The 19,037-nt window shown below is 36.4% G+C and overlaps 1 protein-coding gene across 1 annotated transcript; it reads left to right on the forward strand.

Moving 5' to 3' along the window:
- The first annotated feature begins 1,820 nt into the window (after positions 1-1,820).
- Positions 1,821-3,131, forward strand: LOC104748766 (uncharacterized). The gene is made up of 6 exons (XM_010470362.2): positions 1,821-1,955; positions 2,042-2,306; positions 2,486-2,579; positions 2,668-2,810; positions 2,890-2,974; positions 3,062-3,131. Exons 1-6 carry the CDS (start codon positions 1,821-1,823, stop codon positions 3,129-3,131), a joined length of 792 nt encoding a protein of 263 aa, XP_010468664.2.
- The last annotated feature ends 15,906 nt before the right edge of the window (positions 3,132-19,037 follow it).

Raw genomic sequence — 19,037 nt, forward strand, 5'->3', positions numbered from 1 at the left:
ACAATCAAACCTATGCAATTCTAGACTTGTTCTCACACAGTAAAGAATCTACACAAGCAGGCATTAAGCAATACATCTCAAACCAAACAAGACCTCTAATCTCTTAGCAAGCCTAATGGTAAGCTCTAGATCTAGCCTTATCTATGCTTCTTAAACATTGGTGTGATGCTAAGAAGCTTGAAATCAGATCCTACCCTCTCACATATAGGATCAGCATTAAGAACATCTAGCCTAGAAGAGATCTACAACAATCAAGCTTGACCAAATCACATAAACCACAAGATCAATCCATCCTAACCCATCCTCAAGATCCTAAGGAAACTACTCACAACAATACATGGTGAACAAAGTCAAAAACCCAGAAAATATTGAAACTTGCATTATTAGAAAGATGAAACAAATATCTATAATATTGATGAAAGGATGAAACTCAAATTCTCAATATCTTGAAAGTTATAGAACCAACAAAATACAAGAATCTAGTCTTCTTTCTTAAGGAAGTACAAGATCTTAAAAATAAAAATGCAAAAGGAATAATGCTAAAAAAGGTAAAAACTAGGTTTAGGGAATATCTAAAAAGCTGGACTCTTTTGGTGGCTGCAGGTACAAGGCCTTATATAGGTGAGGAGGTGGAAGCCCTAAAAATACAAAAAGTCAAAGTAGTCAACGGCTTGGTCAACTCGACCAGTGCTCGGTCGAGTGGCTTGGTCGAGCTGGCTTCTCTCGTGCAATCTCCACTCGGTCGAGTCCTCCTCAGCACACGGTCGAGTGTCTGGCCGAGTGTGCGGTCAAGTTGGACTCTGGACCTTGGTTCTTCAGCCTTAACTCCCTTGTTTCCTCCTCATGATTGCTTCACATCTCTTCTCCATTGCTTACATGCTCCTTAAGCTCCAAAATCACCTGTTTATGCATGAAAAGATGCAAATGCAATGCAACTAAACTCTAATGCATTATTTGTCCTAAAGCTTATGCAATAATGGTTAAAATGGATAGCAAAAGATGCAAAAGATGTGAATATACTAAGGGAAAACAAGGTAAAATATATGAACATCATCTATCTTGCAAAACAACTATACACAATTGATACATCTGCCTATTGTGTATGTACAACAAAGTGTGTTTGGGTACATGGGTTCTTACGTTTGGTACGAGTAATGTATTGTTTTGTTACAACTGTGCATTCGGTTGGTGATGTCGGATGTGCACACATCCCTATGATACATAGGTATCGGGCCTCAATTTTAGTAAGCCCATTCGGTAAGGAATTTTTGTATATTTTCTTAATAATAAGGCCTCAATTTAAGAGTTTGAGTTGAGGCCCCATTTAAAAATTAAAAAATTACATCGGACTTACTGAGAAAAATAATTTAAAAGAAAACAATACAATTTCTTTTCGTATTGGGCCTCCAATGTTGGTGGACCGGCAATGAAATTTTGGGTTGTTTCAACCAAATTGTGACTAGGATAACTCTACGTTTCAACCATTGAATCAATTTTGTCGAAGTGGGTGGGCGCCATAACGTAATTAAGAAAGTATTGGGGGGAAAAAGCATACATCAACAAGAAAATAAAATAAAACCACGTACAAAACGTAAATTAGTTGTCTGTACGTACACTACAAATTAAAGTAAATTTGAAATATAGACCCGAAGAAAAACAATGAAAGCGAAGAGTCGCGCTTATTAGAGAAGGAGAGAGGGGGAGTTGGTAGAAAGACGCAACTACCAGTGGCGACGTTTTGTTTTATTTAAATAGCATCACCCTGTCTCCTTTCCTAACCCAGGGTAGAAACGAGTAACAGGAAATTATCAGAAAAAACCATGGAGTTTAGAGTTGATGCCATCGCTGATCTTAGACCAGGAAAAACGAATTGGATTATCCAAGCGAAGGTCTTGAATTCGTGGTATGTTACTGAGTTCTTTCAAAAGCGGGTTCTGCTCCTTGCTGATACACGGGTTAGTCCACTTTGCTTTGTAAAATATTTGCACGAATTTGTAAACCAACGCAGTGGTCTTATACACAATTCATATGCAATTTGTAGGGTGACACAATCGAGGTGGCGTTTTTACCAGGGACCTATAAGAAAATGAGGAAGTATATCTATGATGGTGATTGGTATGAAATTAGGAATTTCAAGGTCATCCAGCCAACACTTAGGGAGAGGAATACACATCATCCTTTCCAAATCAAATTTACTGATGAGTCGACGATGGGCCTGCTCTCACCGCTGAATCAAAAACACTACTTCCGTTTCGAGGATTTGGGTGATATATCTCGAGGGAGAATTACCCATCCCATATCATTCGGTACGCTTATCTTCAATTTTCAATTACACAAATCGTTTGAAACAACGTTAAAAAACGTTTGCTAAATGATATATTAGTGCACATTACTAGTTTTTAGTCCTGATACTAAATAAATAAGTTAGTAGACAATCAAAATACATAGGTCGTAACGTTTAAAGTATGTGTCTATCCCGAATCAGATGTCTGTGGGTGTGTAGTTGAAGTGGAAGACAGAAGATTGCTCGAGGGGGCAAATGCGGCCAATGAAGTTGTCCTCACCCTACTGAATGGGAGGTAAAGGAGATTTGTTCTACATTTTCAATACATTGGCATTTAAAGTTTTTTCCTATTCCTGTTCTATATTAACATGAGAAAACCGTAGGAATGAAACCCTCAAGTGTCGTGCCCTAGATGACTATGCTGCTCGCTTCATAAATGCTTGGGAAGCACTCGGGTGTCATCTTACTTTTACATCCGAACCCGTCTTTTGTATTTTGCGGTTCTGGAAGGTTGGAAGCTACGAAGGTACGTTCGATTTGATAGATCAGATAAGGAAACTAGCCTTGTGAAACCATATACATCTAATTTTGTAAATGTTCTGTAGGTGCTCCTTGCCTCGTCAACACAACCGCCTCTTCGCAAATCTATATAAAACCAGATTTCGAGGGAATGGAACATCACAAGGCGATGTAAGCTCTTTGTTTTCCTACTAAAATATCTAATTGTATTTGTTGCTACTGTCAAATACGTTAATACACTTTCTATATTTACCGCAGATCTGAATTCGCTGGACGTTACTATATAGAACATATAATGGAGCACGTAGGGGAGAATGCAGTACCTTGAGAATAAAGAAACTAGATGGGCGAAAGGGAGAGCTCAGGGAGTTTATCATATTGAAAGAACCGCCACAGATCTATGCAATTTATTAACTTTTTTTTTTCCCGGTGTGTGTGTACTTTTGAGTGAACCCATTGTTACGCTGATTCTGGATAATATATGGTTATGTTTTGTCAACAAAATATAAAATTTAGTGTACACAACAATAGTTATCTACGATAAGTGTACACGTAAACACTATCCTTCCCTCGCATTATGTCCTCTCTAATGGACCATATAAAATACACAAACAGATATATTTCGCTTTTCTAATCTTCTTATTCAAACAGAAAACCGTTTGCTTGAAATTTCTAAAAAGCCCACACGAGTAATAGGCCCAACTAGGGCAGCCGGGGACAATTTCTCCAACAATTATAGTTAAACAACAATGTGGGCTTAGAAATTAAAAAGGTTCATCATTACAAAAAGCTATGTTGGCACTTAGGAAAAAAGAGTATTATCCTCACGCCAAGAAAAGATAACACGTCTATTGTCGCCCATGCACTACGTATTAGCTGGACATGTTGTATGGTTGTGGCCAACCTGTTGACACTGAGAACAAGCATGCTGTTTGCGGGGCCGCTTCGTCTCCAACGCAACCTCGACAAAAGACTTCCTCCTCGTCATCTTTGGCCTTCCTGGAGGATTCCTAACAAAAGGCGGTTTACATCTGGACGGTGTAATATCAGTAGGAACGATGCAGGATGTATCTATCGGCATTATCGCCTCCGCATACCCACTGCAGAGGCTGTCTCAGCGGAAGTATGGATGGTGCTGGTTTATAAATGATACGTTGGCCGTATATGTGGCTGCGATAGCATGTACGCATGGCATCCTCTCTAGATCAAAACGCCTACATGAACACCTCTTATACCTCAGATTGACAACATGCGTTGAGGTACCACCACTTACTTCAAATCGATCTTCATCAATTTCTTGAACCTTTAGACGCCTTGAATGTTCAATACGTGCCTATGAGTAAATCAAAGCGTAAGTTCATATAACCAAAACAACACAACATATCCACTAACATTTTCCAGGCCTTTCGTTAACATATATATCGATGGATATGTTAATGAATGTCACACCTGTAACAGGTTCTCCACTCCTTTGGTGAGTAAAGTTGGCATTGCGGCAGCTTGTTTTCTCCTTGTAGCAAACCAACGTGTCAACATATTCCGAACAGCTTCTAATAACTCTACAATGGGATAGGCTCTCGCAGGATTCAGTACTTTGTTTAGCAATTCTGCAATGTTGCTCGTGGTGAAGTTGTACCTATCACCAGGAAAGTTCGCCCTGTTCCACTTGGTTACATCTGCACGAACCAAGTAAGCATGCAGTTGCGGATTCGCTTCTTGAATTTGCTGGAAGATTTCTTCGAAATCAACTACACGGTACGCTGCAGCTGCTTTTTTTACCAGCCGGAATGTTTCGCTCCCACTAAATCTCAGGATAATATTCTTGTGAAGATGATAAGTGCAGATTCCTCGACTTGCCAGGGGGTACACTTTAGCGATAGCTTTACCAATAGATTTATGCCGGTCAGATATCAGTGCAAGCTCTTCATCGACAGGAATTACACTACTTAATTGAGTAAAGAACCATTCCCACGACACGTCGTTCTCTGTATCAACAACCGCATACGCCAGAGGGAAAATATTAAAATTCCCATCTTGTGTTGTCGCTATCAGAAGAGTCCCTTTGAATTCACCTTTCAAAAAGGTTCCATCTACAACTACAACTTTCCGCATATACCTGAAACCCTTAATGCATCCAGCGATCGCAATGAAAACATACTTGAATCTGTCTTCTGCATCAACGACCAGTCTAGTAAGGGTCCCCGGATTAGAGAACCTCAGCCTGTATAAATATGCAGGTAATTCAGCGTATCCATTTTCAGGTGTACCCCTAACATACTCCCGCGCCTTTATAAGTGTACGATGTGCCTTCCAGTAGCCAAGCTATTATATGAAAATGGTCAGTAAAAGACATCAGCACTAAACAATATCAACTAGATCGAATTATATATATGTGCAGTGCAGGCCATAGAATCAACTAATTTCTGACAAACCCAACAAACTTAAGCTATGATCAGTTTGTACACCCTATAAACAAGTACACTCACAGAGCCAACCATAAAACAAACATATTAAAGTATTCCAGTAGCCAACCTGTACACCATATCGTAGGTTGAGCCCATCCCCAACAAGATATGGCACAACAGAACCTCCCAACCACCAACATAATCCATGTATAATTGAGCTAGGATTGGTGGTTTAGCATTACCGCTACGGCCATATCGTTCCGTAACAGAGCAAGTATGTTCACGACAATATCTGCGAATATGAAACACCGGCGAATCACCCATGGTTGAAGCCCGTATTCTCCATTTACAACCTTTTACCCAACACTCAACGATTAAAAAAATGGGCGTTGAATATCGAACATTGTAATCATATTTATCTAATACACTCAGCACCCTCAACCTTGCCACCAACGTTTCTTTGCTATCAAACTTATCCCCCACAGCAATATCACCACCTCCGTTTTCTATTTTGCGAACCTCCTTCTCAATTGCATCAGCTGCAGAGTTAGTCTTGCGGGTACGGTTATTTGATTCTATGTTACACACATTTTCCTCTATACAAGACCCACCCCCAGGTCCGTCGTCCAATGATTCCTCTGCTTAATCCGGGGTGAAGTTGGAGTACAGCAGATAGTCTTCATCCCCTGAACTTGCACCATCGCTGTCGTCACAGTAAACAAATCTACTGTTGTCCTCGTCATCTGCTTCATCTTCATCTACATCATTTCCTACATTATCTTCACCGTCTTCCTTCCGACTCTCGTACTCATCATCTTTCTCTCCCATTTCCTCTGCCACATCTACAAAATCATCTACAACGACTTCAGGGGTCTTGGGTGTTGGTTCTGGAGTTTTTGGTTTAACTTCCTCGAACAAGGTTTCACCAGATTTAGCTTCGATCTCAACGCATAGCCGGATGAGTTCACTCCTATGCTGTTTGAGAAAGTTTTGAAACTGCCGACCATTCGAAACAATCACCGGTGGCATATAACATCCGCTTTTTTATATCTATCTAACATATAGCTCAACTTTATCGCGGAAGTTCTTTCACAGAAACTTAAGTCATCGTACACCATAGCAGTAAAGTCTTCAAACTTTGTTTCTTTATCGGCAACTATAATCCTGTACCCTTTGCTAGTATCAACATCAAACAACCATCGCTTTTTGTCTACCCTCCACCTCCCACACGCCAAAACGATATCTTGCTCTTCCATGGATGAACCGAGAGGAAAGATTAACGAAACTGAGTAGGAAAAAGACGTTTGCTCCGGCAGACAAACAGAACACGATTGATGAATCTGCTACAAACTTTATTACATGAACACCATAGATCGGAAGAACAGGAAAGGTGTTTAGATCTTCTTCCAATAAGTCTATCGCAACGCTCGACAGTCTTTGCCAGCTCAAACAAATTCGTGTTATTCTGGTAAGACTTTACATATGTCAATCTTGCTTACTAAATCTACCACGGACAAGAAGCCTACCACAACACTATGAAAACTATTTCAAAAAACAAACAAAGTATACCAAAAATATCTGTAAGGAGAGAAGGCTGTCGCATAAATCTGTCGCAACAGGCCATTAGTCTACCATAAATATCTTCCCACCCTTTTACGTTTGCCGCTACACGCGCTAAAAACAAAAGTCTATCATCAAAGGGAAATTCCTCTACCAACTTAATCTAACGAATCGATTTCATATACGTTGACCGATAAGTGTACCAACACTACAACTAAGTGTACCATCTACGTCGACGGCAAAGTGTACCAGCACTACAACTAAGTGTACCAAAAATATCTGACGTACACCTTTAATCAGTCCACGTGTATAAATCTACCATCAAAGGATCGGTAGACTTAGTCCCAACTTCCAATGTTTTTTTTTTCCTAATGGCATTAGCCGTAATTACGTTTTTTCCAACACTAGTTTCAGGGGTAGTATAGGTACAATGTGTTATTCTAGTAATTACAAACAATTGTATGTTACTTTTGTAATAAGGAAGCTTTTATGCAATATTCTAGTAACTTACCCAAAAATAAATTATATTTCACAAACAAGAAAAAAAATTATTCATTTATTTACCACTTTTATCATTTTTCTCATTGCATTTTTAAACTTAAGATTAGTTTAAATTAAATCGATTAGTCTAAAAAATATTGCTTTATCTATTTAATGGTATAGTGATATAGATATTAATGTGAAATATATGAATTTGATTTTTAGAAACACAAAAGAATATCAAAACTTTCTACACCATCTTAAAATTCTTTTCCAACTTTAAATATTTCACGGATAAACCGTATTTTACAGAAAATAAACTCAAATTTGAATAAACAAAAAAAACTTTACTTACATATTTTATTTTATACAAACAAATCTTAAATCTCAAATAATAATTTTACTCATAATATTTTATTTAAATCTGAGTTATCCCGCACATAATCCGGATTGATACCTAATGTTATTTTATATATCTTAAATAATAAAGTAGGCTTTACTGCTTGCCACGTGGCACATATGAATTGTACTCCTAGTGTTTTTTCCCTTTTATCCCATGTTTAAACAAAATGTTAATGGGATGTATGTTATGTTTGTAGTAAATGGTTAATGGACCATGTTAACTAAATCGAACAAATTTATTGACTTATCCACCAAAAAAATAACGACATAGATTTTGTCTTCTCCTCTGCTCTCTCTCTCTATACACATAAATCAAACAAATTTATGTGTATACAATAAATTACACATAAAACCTATTAGGGCATTTTTATTGGGAGAACACTTTTGGGTGTTCTTAGAGTAAAAATATTATGAAAATAATGTAAGATCATTAGTTTAGATCTTTTGTTAAGAAGTTAGTTATTGGGAGAACATATTTAAGATCATAAGATTTAATAATATAATAATCTAAAACATATTACAATTTTAAAAACTTAAAAAAATAACATTTAAATTGCAAACTTATAAAACTTTTACTAAAATTCAAAATACAATACCAAATTTTTATGAAACAAAAAAAACATTAAAGATATAAAAAAACAAACAAACATATTACTTAATTAAAGCACACAAACATTTTATTTAATTAATACATAGTTTAATGTCCAAATTTATTCCATATATTCTCAATCAAATCTTCTTTTAATTTGTAAAAAATTGTTTGCAAAAAATTGTATCCATTCACAGCTTGCCACGTGAGCTTAAAACTGGACCAAGATCAGTTCTACATCAAGAACTGATTTTGGTGTTCTTCTGCCACTATTCCTCTTATTTATAATTTTAATGGGCTAAGAACACCCTTGGTGTTCTCCCTATAAAGATGGCCTTATGTGTTTACCACGACGAGCCTGTCAACTTTACCCAAACCTAATTGAAGTCAGCGCTAAACATGGCAACACATAAGCACTGTATTTCCAAGGTCTGATCAAATTTGACCAACACTTCATCCTAAAATCTGGACTGGAAAAACATAAGAAATCAACAAGGACATCAAACAGAGAAGCAACATATGTTTATGCAATTATGTTGATAACCGACAAAGAAGTCGAGGAAGCCGTCCAACAGCTGAAAAAGTTAGAGTGGCATAAAAAAACTAAACCAACTGCGATTCTACAGAAACCGTCTCATATGGAAGCTAGATGGGATCGGTGTCCAACCATTAGGAAGAATGACTGCTTTAGAAAAAACAGTTCCAATAGGAAAGTATTGAACATGCAAAACAATGGAGTCAGCTTGCACCGAATGTGTTTTTTACAAAGAAATGAATTACTTAACTTATTTTATGTAACGACCACCAAAGACAACAACTTACCGATCATATATTGCAATTTTCAAAAGAAAATGCCAAAATAACCTTATGAAACTTAAAGTACAGCAAAATACAACCCTTACATATATTTCATTATTTGAAACAATAAATAAGGATAATGCAATAAATTTAACATTCAAAAAAAAAAAAAATATATATATATATATTTTACCATGCATTTTTTTCAATTTTATAAATAAACGTTTTCTGATATTAAATATTTAAGAGCATCCACAATGGAGAAAGTCTTCACCGTTTCTCAAAAAAATAAATTAATATTTTATTATATAACTAATAAGAAGCTAACAAGTATAGAAACAAACTGAAAAACGTTTCTATACAGAAAACTTTGAGAACGGTTCTCTCTCTTATTTATATTATTTTATTAATTTTTAATACAAAAATGTTGGGTGAGCAACGCCATTGTACATGGTCTAAAAGTCTATGTGTAAGTATTTTATCTTGGAACATATAAAAGTAACTACTATTAATACAAAAATTTAAATAAAGAACTACTCCCTCCGGTTTTGTTTACATGTCGTTTAAGGTTTATTTTTTTGTTTTAATTTACTTGTCATTCCCCCTTTTCAAAATAACATTTACAATGAAATTCTTATATTGAAGAGAGTTAGTCACGATGGATAATACGAGGAGTCATTTTTTTTTCAACTGGTAAACATAATAGGATGAATCACTTTATTCCTCGTATAAATACTAGGAAGTCGACCCATGCATTGCCGCACGGGAAGTTGAAAATTTTAATGAATTAACATTACTAATTTGCTATATGTTCAACCTATTATTGGAAAAGAAAATTTATATACAAAACTGTTATTGCAAATTTAGTCTCTCTCTTTTTTTTGCTATCATATATTGGTATATGTATCTTAAATAATTTACCAACCTAGCTTACTATCACGCAAAAGTAAAATTATTTTTTACTTTACTTGATCTACCTAAAATCATTATTACTTTATCACATATTAATATTTGTTTTTGTTTACCAAATCTATTTTCTTGTGACGCAACAGAATAAAATTTAGTTCAAGAACAGGCAGTTTGGAATAAAATTATGGCAAAGAACCACCAAAAAATTTTCAAAAGACTATTGCGAGATTGGCTTAAGCATGTTTATGTTCTTATTTACCTGTTCTTCTCCTTCATAGATCCGTCCTTGTTTGTAGAAAATACTAGAATTTGTACTCGCGCAAGCGCGGGATTTTAATTTAAATATTTTTATATTAATATAAGTTCTTGAGCTCGAATATAATTATTCAAAGTTTTGACGGTAAATCTTTATAAATATATGCCGTGTGGTAATATTAGGAAAAATAAACGACATTGATAACTACTTCAAGATCTTTTATAATTAAGAGAGTTTATTTCTTATTCATATATTTCATTAAAATCAGTTTTGAAAGGCTTTGATGTTGATCGATTGTTGATCGATTGTTGATCTAATTGTATATATTATTTATGATTAGATGTTGATACTAACATAATATTATTTCGTATAAGTTTGAATATACCGAATCTCATGAATATTGCTTAAAGGTAAAATATAATATCATATCGTTATAACATCTTTATCGAGCTGTTTTACCAATCGAAATAATTGCAACGTACCATAAACGACCAATTCATGAAAGTGCATATTTTATCCCACTTTCCATAATTATATGTCCAAACTGTTAAACCCGACTTAGAATCTAATAATCTATTTAATAATGTATATCGTTTATTTGTTTACAAACTCATTCGTTTCACACAATTAATAAGATGTTAGAGATTTTAATTTAGTCATGTACGATTGTGTATTCCCTATTATCTTTTCAAGTTTTACTAATTTATTTGCAAACACTTTTAACTTTAATTCTTTCGTCATTATTGATGATGCACTCCTTTTGACATCTACTTTTTTCCACCTTCTATTAGATCACACATAACACATATTAGACTGTAAAATAATTTTCAAGATATATTATAACTATTTTCTCTTTAATTACTATCTTTCAATACTTAAATTTGGATTAGAAGCAATTGATTCAATTAACATTCCTTTTTGATCATGTTATAAAATAATATTTTACTTTAATTTTATTTTTCCTGTTTAAAATTTCATAAATACAATTACAGAATTTTTTTTAATTCTTCCATAATTTTAATTTTTACTTCCATTCTACAACTCAATAATACACAATTACATATTTTTTTTTAATTATACCATAAATTTAAAATTTAATTCCATTCTAAAACTCAATAATACATTTATAATTTTAATTATGATCAGTTTAATAGACAATTTTAATTATATTATTACCACTAATAAAAATTATAGTATTGTTTTATTATTTTAACATTTTATTTATTTTACTAATTATATTTTTTATTTAAACTTTCTATTAATTATAATTAACATAAATATGCGCTAAATGAATATTTTAAATTTATTTTAAAGTAAAGAAAATTGCTTAGGTGATATATAATTACAAGATCAATGGAGATTCTAATCATAGTTCTTGTCTTCTTGCTACAAACATATTTTATTTCTCTCTTATAATTATATTTCTTAACCAGATGAGATGATGCACGTTAGGCCTGAGACGGATCCGGATATCCGGGTTTTTTGGAGGTATCTGGATCCGGTTCCGTATCCGGCGGATTTATTAATTTGGTATTCGGATCCGTATCTGCCGGTTCCGGATATTCGGGTTTCGAATATCCGTAAAAAATCCAAATATCCGCCGGATATCCGGATCCGTTGTATTTTTTTTTTACACTTAAAAACCAAACAAAAAAATGTCGTTTTTTGGAGATCTTTTCTCTTCCATCTATACTTTCATCACCAAAATCATCTTTGTCCTCTTTCTCTTTTCCATCATGGAAGATTCAACAACTATCCCCTTTTTTGATCAGATCCCCACAACAGAGCGAGCAGCCACCACCGACGGACTTGAGACTCATCTAGGAGTGACGAAATTTGCTTAGAAAGACTAACAAGAAGGAGAAAATCAGAGATCCAAAAGATTAAAGAAAAAAAAAAGATTTGATCGATGAAGAAAAGAAGGGAGAAGAAACACACACACGATGCAAGAGGGTGAAGGGCGAAACCCTAGTTTTTCTTGTGGGCTTTTAAAATTATGGGCTTGCAAAACATAAAAATATGGATCTATTTTCTATATTTGGACAAAACTTTTTAAAAATATAAATATGGATCGGATCCGGATAGCCGGCCCAAAATTATTCTAATATCCGGATCCGTATCCGGATCCGGCCGGATTTACTGTTTTACTATTCGCCTCCGAATCCGTCTGACCGGATATCCGGCTTTTCGGAGCGAATTTCGGATTCGGATCCGGATATTTGGTCCCAGTGCTAATGCACGTATATGTAAAAGAACTAAGCATAAACGATACATGAAAAGTTAGGTACGAATAGGTAATAATATTATTCTAAATTCAGTGTTTTACTTCATATATATCGGGTAGATGCTCTATTCTTTTTTTTATTTTTTAATTTTTATGGTTGAATAATAAAATTAGAGTTGCGTTCACACCGTTGAACTTTGGATATAATATTATCAGGTTGCATCCACAAAATTTAAAAGTAGTGTTGGGGCTTACAGACTTTGGATTAAATCTAGTAGATCAGTTTGTCATTTATATAATTGTTTAAAAGCCTTATTAAAATCTGTAAGGCCCACAAAAATTAAAGAAGTTGTGGCTGACGTGGCAGCACCAGGAGTGAGTAAAGTGAACTTTATAGATTTTGTATCAAAACTGTTGTAGTTACTACAATTTCTTTTCATTTATAAAGTTCTCATATTTATCAAAAAAAAAAAAAATTGTTCAGAACATAAAAAAAATTTAAATTTTAAATTTCATTACAATAAAGTGTTTATTAATCTACGATCGACTGGTCCGAAAAACAGTCTCGCGTTTGAAACATTAGACCACATTACAAGAAACATTTTGTTTATTAGCTTAAAAAGTTTTCTTGTTCTTTTGTCAGAAACCTTGCCTACTAAAAAGGATGGACCAAGAAAAAGATTATGAATAATCAAATCGAATGATAAGAAAAAAAAAAAAAGTTCACACGTTCCCAAAGATTGACAGATTTCAAAATTTTGTCACACATGATTTTACAGATATAGGCATTACGTATACGCTTTGAAAAGAACAACTTCAACAAACATATGAATGTTACAATATTGAGAGATAAAGAAGAAACAGAGTAAGAGACAAACGCAAAACAAAAGTGGTTTATATAGAAAACAAATAGACACAACAACACAATAACTTGTGTCTCTTCACACTTAACCAAACTCACCAATTAGTCAACCTTAATTGAGTTTTAGTCTTACAGTACCCCTTCTTCTTCATCACAACTTTCAGTTTTAAACGAGTAGAATAACATTTGTGTCTCCCTCTCGGTGATTTCTTTCTTACCACACAAGGTATTAACTTGACTCTTCCTCCCTTTGATGAAGTTCCTCCTTTCTCTCTTGTCAGCTTGACATAAAAATTGGAGTTTCTAACTCACGCAGGCTTCTCTTTTATCATCTTTCAATTTTCCTACGTGAGCATTGTCACGTCCCCTCTGTGATATTTCGTCACGTTTGCATACGTCCCTTGTTGTTACAACCTTCTTTACCTTCTTTTTCTCTAAGGTGCACTTTTTTCTTATCCTTTTTTGAAATTGGCTTCTTCTCATTTTTCTCTCTTAGGAAGCAGCCTCTTTTCTTGCCTAGTGTCTTCCTTTGATCTCCATCATATTCACGTCTTTGTGAAACTTTTTCCCGTCTTCTTCAGTTATCTTTTCAACTGGCTTAAGCTCCATTGTTCTCCGAGGTATGCTTCGTTCTTTGCTCCATTTTTCTCCGAAGTAACCATCCTCTTCTGCTCCATTTTTCTCCGAGGTAAGTTTCCTCTTATGCTCCATTTTTTTCTATGAGGTTTCTCCTTTAATACTTGGTGTCTCTCTTTGTTCACTGTCACATCTCTTTGACGTCTGCGTTCCCTTGAACCTTTTTGCTGAGTGGTGTTACTCTCTTCTACCAACATACACTTCCCCGTGTTGTTATTTTCCTCACAAATATAACACCACTTTTTTTGCTAATTCGCCATGCTCTCTTTCTTTCAACAGACGGCTTCTCCATCTTATTTCAGTTGAGAAAACTCTTCAGAGTCTCAACTTCATCGAGTGATGTCTTCTTAGCTTCCTTGAGAATATTTTCCTATCTCCTTTATTAACATAGACACATCCTTAATGTTGCCCGTGCATTGTTATTTTAAGCAAGTCTACCAATTAAATTTTGGGGAGAGGCTGTCTTAACCGTTGCGTACTTAATAAATCGTACTCCGACGTCTCTTCACAACAATCGTTCTCCATACGAAGTTCTTCATGGCGCTAAACCCGCTTATGATCAGCTGCGTGTTTTTGGTTCGGCTTGCTATACACATCGGTTGTCTCGTGACAAAGACAAATTTGGGGCTCGCAGTCGTCTTTGCGTATTTTTTGGTTATCCTTTCGCCCAGAAAGGTTGGAAAGTCTTTGATATGGAGCAAAACAAGTTTCTTATCTCCCGTGATGTGATCTTTCGCGAGGATGTTTTTCCTTTCGCGGCAGAGGTGTCCTCTTCTCCGGAACCGTGTGTTCCTCTCATGACAGATTCCGATTGGTGTAGTCCTATGCCTGTCCCTGACAGGGGGAGTCCTATGTCTACGGTACCGGCTGTCGTTGCACCTCCTGCTCCCGCTGTTTTGCATAGTGAGCCGGTTGCTCCTCCATCACATGATCCGGTTGTACCACCTGTCGTCCCTCCTTTGACACCAGCGATTTTGGTTGAGTCTCCTCAGGTTCCGGAGTCGTTCCCTCCGGGATCTTCTGTTGTCCCTCCGTCGTTGGTTCCCGTTACTACACCATTGTCTGTTGAAGTTCAACAACCTCCTCGACCCGATAAACGTCAAGTTCGCCACTCTGTTCGACTCAAGGATTATGTGTTGTATAACACCACTACTGATCTCGAGACCCATCACGCTCTCTCATCCTCTGTTTCTCCGTCCTCGTCTTCGGTCCAAGGTAATCCTTTGTATCTCTTAACGGAAAAAATCTCCGATGCTTCCTTTTCTGCAGGACACCGTGCCTATCTGGCTGCGATAATCAATAGTACTGAACCCAAAAATTTCAAAGAGGCGGTACGTATTAAGGTATGGAATGATGCCATGACTACCGAAGTGGATGCTCTTGAGTTCAAGGAAACGTGGGACGTTACAGACCTTCCACCTGGTAAGGTTGCGATAGATTCTCAATGGGTGTATAGACTAAGTATCGGGCTGATGGTTCTCTCGAACATTACAAAGCCCGTCTCATTGTATGTGGTAATAAACAAGTTGAAGGAGAAGACTATCATGAAACTTTTGCTCCTGTTGTCAAGATGACCACTGTGGGAACCCTACTCCGGCTTGTTGCTGCCAATAATTGAGAAGTGTTTCAGATGGATGTTAATAATGTTAATAATTGAGAACTCTTCATATGAAACTGCCACCGGGTTTTCGACATTCTCATCCTGGCAAAGTTTGTCCTCTCAAGAAGTCTTTATATGGCTTGTAACAAGCTCCTCGGTGTTGGTTCAAAAAGCTTTCGGATGCATTGTTTCGTTTTGGTTTCACACAAGCATATGATGACTATTCTCTCTTCTCCTATACTCATGCGAATATTGACTTAAGAGTGTTGATCTACGTTGATGATCTTGTGATTTGTGGCAATGATAGCTATATGGTGCAAAAGTTTAAAGACTACTTAGGGAAATGTTTTTCTATGAAGGACTTGGGCAAGTTGAAATATTTTCTGGGTATAGAGGTGTCTCGCGGATCGGAACGGATTTTCTTGTCCCAACGCAAGTGTGTGTTAGATCTTGTTGCTGATACTGGTGATCTTGTTTCTCGTCCTGCTGTCACTCCGCTCGAACAGAATCATCATTTGGCCGCTGATGATGGACTGTTGTTGACTAACCCGACTTCGTATCGTTGTTTTGTTGGTCGTCTGCTGTATCTGCTTCATACTCGTCCTGAGTTAAGTTACTCTATCCATGTGCTGTCTCAGTTCCTGCAACATCCACATGAGGCTCATTGGGCTGCAGCTTTGCGTGTCGTTCAATTTTTAAAGGGTTCACCGGACCAAGGAATCTTGCTTAAGGCTGACTCTGATCTCTCTCTCACAGTTTATTGCGACTCGGATTGGTCTTCTTTCCCCATTACTCGGCGTTCTATTAGTTCGTTTTTTGTGCTTCTTGGTGGTTCTCCCATTGCGTGGAAAACCAAGAAACAGAAGACTGTTTCTCACTTTTCCGCTGAAGCCGAATATCGCGCAATGTCTGTTGCTCTACACGAGATCAAGTGGCTCCGTAAGTTGTTAACAGAGTTAGGTATCAAACAATCTCAGCCTGCTCGATTGTTTTGTGACACTAATCCTGTATTTCATGAATGTACCAAGCATATTGAGAATGATTGTCATGCGGTTCGCGATGCGGTGCATGATGGTATTATTGTTACGCAACATGTGGCGTCTAGTGAGCAACTGGCCAACATTTTAACAAAGGCTCTTGGTCGTCCACAGTTTCTCTATATCATGTCCATGTTGGGTGTTCGTGTTCCTCCCGCTCCAACCTGAGGGGGAGTATTACGGATACTGACATCTCCTTAGCGATAGCTTATGGGCTTTTGTATATTAGGCTTTTAGTGTAATGTTTATGTTAATGACGGTTTATGTAAACCCTAGATAAACTTGTATATATAGGGTTGTTACCCAAAATCAATAAAGCAAGTCAGTTTGATATCTAATTCTACATCCTTCTTCCCTTTGGAACCTTCTTCTTGAAGGTATTTCTCTTCTTCTTACAACGAAGTTCTTCTTATTTTGTTGTGCTTGGACAGGATCCAAGACCCTATGATACCATGTTAGCATATTGAGAGAAAAAGAAGAAACAGAGTTAGATCACTTTTGTCTCTTCTCTTTTAAAGAAGACAAGAACAAAACTGAACCTTTATTTAAAATTTGAAACTACCAACTACACAATGGCTTGAGTCTCTTCCCACTTGTGCCTCTCCAATGAAACAACACAAACAAACTAACACGTCAATACCAGATTTTGCAACTATTAGCCATAGTCAGTTATAGCCAACAATGAAGACATGAATCTATATTTGCCGGGTTCAATTGGCAAAGTTTTAAACCACAAAAATTATAAAAAAAGGTAGACAATCATTTCGTACAAAGATATGTAATTGATTCATGCAGAATTTAACATTTCTAACAAAACGATTTATAATCAAGGGGCCTAAAAAGAAGTGCACCATTCCAATAAAGCATTTCCGCCATTGGACATGTTCTTTCATCGTTGGGATAAACTCCGTATCAACGCCAAAGAAGAAGACGAGACAAAACGGATCAATCACGATGCTTTAGTAATTCTAAAGCTCATTTTAATTTTAATAGATTTTGTTCGTCCCACAGACTCAACACTATGTGAAAAACTATTGTATGGCTAGGAAAAGAACCCAAGAATTTGGAACTTACCAAAGTAAGATTGATTGAAACATTGGCAGGAGTGTATAATATATGATACGCTCTGGATCAGTGGACACAAAATCGACTCGGCTTAGTGAGACTATGGCGTCGTCGACTCGTCATGGAAAATAGGATTCATAAGAGATTCCTTAAGTTTTGTTTAACGATTTCTGTTTGTAAAAGATTCACAAAAGATTTGTGTCGGAATTCATAATTCGGAATGAGGAACAAAATCATTTTACGATTCACATTTTCATTGGTTTAGGTATATAAATGAGGCTGAAGAGGCACAACGAAAGATGGTGATAATTAAAAAGAGGGAGAAACGATGTTTCACAAAAGAACGTGAACAAAATGTTATAATTGAAAGACACACCCCTTGGTCAGTTGGTTTCATGAAACGATGCTTCACCAGTTTAGGTATATAAATCAGTATGAAGAGGCACAACTAATGGTGATGAGATCTAAGCATAGAAAGAGGCAATGCTTCACAATTCACATAAGACGTGATTGTGAATAAAAGGTCGCGATTAGAAGACACATCTTTTGGTTTAGTGAGCGAATTTTCCAGAAAAAAACCACAGCCCTTAGATTAAGAAGAGACTAACCTCAAGCGTTGGATTATAATGATGACATCAGCAGTCCCTTAAAAACAGGTTTGCTATTATATATTTATACTCACTTTTTTCACTGTCAAACATCTCCAGAAAAATGGCAAATTCATTCAACAATTTTTTGAAGGTGGAAGAAAATCATGATGTTGGTGTAATGATGCATGTGAAAGTTATGAAATCCTCTTGAGGAGGATGATTGTATTCACAGGCTTTAAATAGTTATTGGGGTTACATAGATCTCCTATATACTTGGGATACATGAAACAATACAAACTAGATATTAGCTATGTAGTTGAATAGAATATTCCTATATCCTATCACCCTCCCGCAGTTGAAGCATCGGGACACCTAATGGTTAAACTGGTTTGAAACTCATTGAAGAGGCAGGTTGGTAACCCCTTCGTGAAGGTTTCCGCATATTGAATAGAGCATGGTACATGGATAACCTTAACCTCGCCAATGGCTATCTTTTCTCGGACAAAATGGATATCAAGCTCGATATGCTTAGTCCGCTGATGTTGAACCGGATTGTTTGCTAAGTAAACTGAGCCTATGTTATCGCAGTAGACTAGCGAAGCTTTTTGCAGTGGTAAATGTAGCGGATTGCATATGATATGTCTGGACGTGTGAAGGTTAGGTACTGCATAGCGCCAGCTATGCTCCTGTAAGTTGTCGGATCCGGTAGCGGTTCTCCTTCAGCGGCCGAGAGCTTGGATTGAAGATCCACAAGAGTTGCACATGGTTTACATTCAGCCATACCTTCACGATTGACAAATCCAATTTTTGCAGTGGCCACA

Source organism: Camelina sativa, chromosome 12, assembly GCF_030686135.1.
Source record: "Camelina sativa cultivar CO46 ecotype springtype chromosome 12, ASM3068613v1".
Lineage (NCBI taxonomy): Eukaryota > Viridiplantae > Streptophyta > Magnoliopsida > Brassicales > Brassicaceae > Camelina > Camelina sativa.

Bases quoted from the DNA above. Each gene is read 5' to 3' on its own strand.
- LOC104748766 (XM_010470362.2), top strand. From the start codon at position 1,821: ATGGAGTTTAGAGTTGATGCCATCGCTGATCTTAGACCAGGAAAAACG. The intron at 2,307-2,485 runs GTACGCTTATCT...ATCCCGAATCAG, and splicing joins TACCCATCCCATATCATTCG to ATGTCTGTGGGTGTGTAGTT. The intron at 2,580-2,667 runs GTAAAGGAGATT...AGAAAACCGTAG, and splicing joins CTCACCCTACTGAATGGGAG to GAATGAAACCCTCAAGTGTC.